The sequence below is a fragment of the Sinocyclocheilus anshuiensis genome, unplaced genomic scaffold, assembly GCF_001515605.1.
Source record: "Sinocyclocheilus anshuiensis isolate Anshui unplaced genomic scaffold, SAMN03320099.WGS_v1.1 scaffold469, whole genome shotgun sequence".
NCBI classification, from domain to species: domain Eukaryota; kingdom Metazoa; phylum Chordata; class Actinopteri; order Cypriniformes; family Cyprinidae; genus Sinocyclocheilus; species Sinocyclocheilus anshuiensis.
Genome location: NW_015537995.1, coordinates 1,310,119 through 1,316,215, shown reverse-complemented (window position 1 = coordinate 1,316,215; position 6,097 = coordinate 1,310,119). Strand labels below are relative to the sequence as shown.

Sequence of the window (6,097 nt, the reverse complement as noted above, 5' to 3'; positions counted from 1 at the left end):
ACAGAACAGCACAACCCAGATGTTCGAATTTGTGCAACACATTTTATGGACGACATTTTTTTAACCTAGAAGAGTACAAGGCTGGCTATGCATAAAGGCTAAATTCCGACTTTGCTATGACAATCTGGCGCTTCTGAATCAAGAGGACCTACAATAATGTACAGTATTTGAAAAATAATGTGTTTTTTGAACATTAAAGCATATTCTGCAACATATTCTGTTACACCAAATACACAAAATAATGATCTTTAAAATAGCATCATATGACCCCTTTAAAACATGACGTAATTAGGTGATGCATACTTAATAAATGATGTAATTAAGCGATGCATACTTAATACATTACGTAATTAGGCGATGCGTACTTAATACATGATGCAATTAGGCGATGCATACTTAATAAATGATGCAATTAGGTGATGCATACTTAATAAATGACGTAATTAGGCAATGCATTCTGAATACATGACGTAATTAGGTGATGCATACTTAATACATGACGTAAGTAGGCGATGCATTCTGAATACAGTACATGACGTAATGAAGCAACACATATTTAAATGACATAATTAGGCGAGGCATTCTTAATACATGACATAAGTAGGCGATGCATTCTGAATACATGACGTAATTAGGCATTGCATACTTAATACATGACGTAAGTAGGCGATGCATACTGAATAAATGACGTAAATAGGCAATGCATACTTAAATGGCGTAATTAGGTGATGCATACTGAATAAATAGCGTAATTAGGCGATGCATAATGAATAAATGATGTAATTAGGCGATGCATTCTGAATACATGACGTAATTAAGCGACATATTTAAATGACGTAATTAGGCAATGCATTCTTAAACATGACACAAGCGATGCATACTTAATAAATTACGTAATTAGGTGATGCATACTGCATAAATGACGTAATTAGGTGATGCATACTGAATAAATGACGCAAGTAAGTGATGCATACTTAATACATGGCATAAGTAGGAGATGCATACTTAATACATGATGGAAGTAGGCGATGCATACTTAGTGCATGACATAAGTCTATACAAACTAAAATGACATAAATAAGCATTGCAAAGTTAATAAATGTTGAGATGCTATTCGAAACCAGTTTTATTTCCATAAATTGTATAATTTAATAATTAATGCATTTAGCAGACGCTTTTATCCAAAGCGACTTACAGTGCATTCAGGCTACAAATTTTTTTACCAGTATGTGTGTTCCCTGGAAATCGAACCCACGACTTTTTGCGCTGCTAACACAATGCGCTACCACTGAGCCACAGGAACATTTTCAAATCTGTTTGACTTTCTTTGACAAGGTATTTAGAACTATAAAATGAAAGTCAGTGGGATACAAAACACCACTGAACCCCATTACTTTCATTTTCCAAAATATATTCTTTTGTGTTCCACAGAAGAAAGAAATTCACACTATTTGGAATGACATGATACAGTTTTCATTTTTGGGTGAACTATTCTTTTATAGGAGTAAAATTGTAGGGCAGGAATCAGTGGGGAAAAAAATAGTTCATATTAAGACCAAATATGTGCATTAAAAAAGTAAACAGTTTGATTTTATGTTGACTTTATGTGAATTGTTATATACTTTAGTATGCAGCATATACATAACTTATTAATACATGAAGTATTACCGTTCATATTTAATGAGTAGGCCTATTTAAGTAATGCATAATTTAATGACATAATTAAGCATTACATAATAAATTATGTGATTCAGCAATGCATACTCAATAAGAGATGAGTCATAATAAGCTGACCGTTGGCACTTAGAACTTGCTTTAAAAGCAGTTACACAATGTGACAGGAGAGATCAATGAACCACTGTAATAATCTCCCTACAGCAATCCATTCTTGAAAGCTTTTGGATATCTCTTTTATTTAGCACATCTAATTCAACTATCATCTCACCAGCTGAGGGATTCATGAACTACACTGGGTGTGTTAGTTTAGCGAGACCCCTATAATGTGCAGCACAGGTGGGCCTGCAGGAATGGACTGAGAAACCTTGCCCTAAGATATAGTGAGATACCTCTACTGAAGCACATAGTTCATTTTGAGCATGGATATACGATCCTCTTTAATATCAATTAAGCCTTAAGCAGATTTGAATCTTTGGCACGTTTCTGTTCACCACATATTTCACATTACATGTTGGGGCACGAAACAACCGGGAACGCGTGCACTGACTGTCCAAGAGGGAGAATAAATGATTCTTAAATGCATGTTTTACAAACTGCTGTCTATTTATGTATTCAAAACTACTGATAAGTTAAAGAATGAATGCCGGGATTTTGCATTTGTGCAGATCTTTAAGAGCAGCTTTAGACGGATGTAAGTTCACAAGTTCACTGTTTGATTGACAACACAGTAACAACACAAACTTTAAACCCGTCCTAAATTTAATTGATCACAACAGCACTAAACTTGAGGCATCTGGGGTTTACATGATGCTTTCAAAAGCGTTGCAGTATTACTTAAGGCTCATTTCATGAAAAGTGTGACTTTTGTAGAAACAAATCTTGAGCATTTGTGTAAACAATGACCTTAAAAATGAAAAAAAAACAAAAAAAACTTTCCTTCCTGATGATACCTATGGATATTTTAGATTTGTTATCCATCAACCCTGTTACTCTGATTAAAAGATTTTTTTTTTAATTTATAAAAGGTGCTGTCATAATAGCATCATTATACTTTCAGAATGTGAAGTCTTCAAGCACAAGTGTCTCCTTGATTTGTATCACATTATCTGTGAGGCTTGTCAATGGATGATCTTAAAAACTCAACCATGTTATCATGATTTCGTACATTACACAACTGCTTATTCAAAACTGGATGTTTCAGGAAATATCAGCAATCAAATCTTTGTAATAAAAACCTTTAAGTGTTTTGACCTTGCACGCTAATCTAGTAATGGCTTATAATATATTAACTCTAAAACGGTCAACCCTGTTACGTTTAAACGCACACCTATATAGCCCAGCACATATGAATATTTTAGCTTGAGATGATACAATGCAACTTAACACTTATAGAGATTCCTTATCTGACAGGATGTTTAAAATCTTAAAGTAGTTTACTTTAAAGCCATCTTTAAAAAAGGCAATTACTCTTATTAAACCAAACTAAAATGTGTTTACTCTACCAAAACACATTGATTCAATCGTCCACAGACGTTTAACTGAGGTCTCACCTGCGATCGAAGTCCGCGCTCACTCCGATCCAGCAGGTCCAAATCAACACCAACTTTATGATCCACATCCCCGTGCTTGTGCGGTGCGTGTATCCAAACGTCGCCGCTGCTCTCCTGTGTTTGGAAGGGAATGCTGGTTAGGTTTAGATCCGTCAGTGTTCAAACCTTCGAAGCGGGTCGAACAGAAGGCACTGACTGCTGTTCATGCGCAAAAGACCGGCAGCGTGTCTGTCTGTGTGCGCTCCGCTCCTCCGCTGGAGAGCCGCGGACTGGAGCGCAGAGTCGGTGCGCTCCTCTGTGTGTCTCTCTCTCCACTCCCTCTGCTGCGCCCAATAAGGAGAGACGGGAGCGCTTATTCCACATACACCATATAATTACATATATATTATAGCCTATGTGCATATGCAACATCTAATGTCAATATGACATGTGTAGTATATATTTACTCCAAATGTACTATTATTAATAACTATATATTATTTTGATGGATGACGTGTGTGATACTTGAGGCACTTGCAAATACATTACGAAGTACACGTTTTTGCACGTTAAAATGTAATGTGCCGTTTTCTTGCCGTATTTGTGAAATTTACTAGTAATTTCTGAGTAAAAAGTCATACAACAAATATTGTTTTAAATAACATCCAATGTTAATATGACTGTATAATATATTTAATGTCATTAATGAGGATGAATGACGTGTGTGTGATACTTGAGGCACTTGCAAATACATTACGAAGTACACGTTTTTGCACGTTAAAATGTAATGTGCCGTTTTCTTGCCGTATTTGTGAAATTTACTACTAATTTCTGAGTAAAGTCATACAACAAATATTGTTTTAAATAACATCCAATGTTAATATGACTGTATAATATATTTAATGTCATTAATGAGGATGAATGACGTGATATATATATATATATATATATATATATATACATACATATACACATATATACACATACACATATATACACACACACACACACATACAATGTGTTAATTGTCATTTGTGTTTATTCTATTGTTTATTATTTGTAAAATTTACTGCTATTTCTGAGTAAAAATGGGTTCAAAGTAAATCTTACAACAAACACTTTTTTTTTTGGATATGTTTTAGGTCACTTATCCAGAATGATGCTAATAAATAAAGTTTTATATGTTTTTTTTTTCCAGACAGGAGACAGGAGGGCACCTGCGTTTGTCACATAAAACTGCTGCAAGGAAGATTTATGCTCCTAACTCATCACTTGAGTTTCAGGTCTCAAGGAGTCATGTGCAGGGTTACGTCTCATTTTCAGTTTCCCCACAACTTTGGTCAGAGGGCATATGAAATAAGCCTCTGTTTCGACTCCATTTTCATTGGGTGAACACTTAGATATGCAAGTACACCAGACCACATCTATATCTGGTCCCATCTCAAAGCAGTCTAGTGCCTTATTCATGCTCTACACCTTAACAAAGGTACTATATTACACAAAAATCACAAGGAAACCGCTCATATCGCAGTGAAGTAGTGAGATATTGGAAAGCCACACTCGAAGTGTAACTGTACACAGCCTGGCTGCATTCATACTGTGAACCAAAGTGTCCCATTCCAATTTTCTGCTTAAATACAACTTCATGAAATTGTTCTTACAAACTTGCGGTCCATATCAAACAGTCAAATAAGAGCACTTGCCAGTCTTCTTCATTGTAAATCAAGAACATTTTTATTATTATTATTACTACTATGACAAATGTAGAATTCAACTGACAAAAAAATCCATATGAATTCTTACCTGAACGTTTGCAGTCAACATTTTAATGTGTCCTATTTTTTTCCACATATAAAAAAGTGGCCCAGATCGGAACTGAAAATGTCAGATTCAATGCAATTTTTCTCACATGAGAGCTCGGGGACAGATTTGGGCTACATTCAGCTGCGGTGTGAATGTACAGCACTAGAATATGTTACTGTAAAATGAGATTGCTTTCAAATAATATGTTTTGGCAACTGTCTAAACTGAACAGAAGATTCCTGCACAGAAAACACAGTATATGTCCTGTAATGCAGGTCAGTTCAGTTCCTTTCTAAATGAAAAGTGCAAAGAAAGTGAAATATGTTGTTTTTCTTTTATGCTAAAGAAGTTCAGTACATGGAAAACAACTCACGTAGTATTATTGGAAAACATCTTTTTTTTTTTTTTATAAAATGCACATAAATAATTCTTAAAATCATTAATTTTGATGAAGCAAAGAAACATCCAATGAGTAAGATCAAAAAGACTTTAATAAAGCTGCCTTTAATTTACTAATATTTTGTGTAATTTTCCAATACATATGTGAAATTATTCAGTGATTATGGCTACATCTACCCGACATACCGATATACTCCTCTATTATACAACAGAGCTTTAAATCCGTAATGTCTCGCAGAGTTTGTATCGGTGTCAAAGAGAAATGTACTTCATGTGTATTTTCAGTCCAAGTGAACATGAGCTACACAGTGACATTTCAAGATATGTTAAGAAAAGACACGGTCACTATAAATTCATGGAGATCCGTCCACAGCCTCTATGAATGGTGACACTGGAGAAAAAATCATTTTCAACCTCTTCAGAACTGGAGAGCCTGCCGCGCTTTCTGATTAGGTTTTGTCACAGATGAATTTAAGGCGGATTGCGGCTTGATTTGCTCATGAATTTTGCAGCCTGCCATAGGTGAAATTGCACATTTCCAAAGAAACTGACTTTCCTGTCTGAGAGGTAGAGAGGAAACTGGAGATACTGTAAAGGAAGCAATAGCACAGTCTGTACTTGTAATCAGAGAAGCGATTTCAGTGCCCTTGATGCATCTTTTCTACCTCTTGGGTTCTTGGCTACACAAG

The 6,097-nt window shown here is 35.2% G+C and overlaps 1 protein-coding gene across 4 annotated transcripts in view; it reads right to left on the bottom strand.

Annotated features, from left to right (window-relative positions):
* The window catches only part of npnta (nephronectin a), a 53,367-nt gene extending 49,848 nt beyond the window's left edge, over positions 1 to 3,519 (bottom strand). For all 4 annotated transcript variants that reach the window (XM_016470346.1, XM_016470363.1, XM_016470355.1 and 1 more), the window contains exon 1: positions 3,228 to 3,519. In XM_016470346.1, the coding sequence (XP_016325832.1) occupies positions 3,228 to 3,295 (68 nt within the window). In that variant the 5' untranslated portion in view covers positions 3,296 to 3,519. The remainder of the gene's footprint in view (positions 1 to 3,227) is intronic.
* Between the last annotated feature and the right edge of the window lie 2,578 nt (positions 3,520 to 6,097).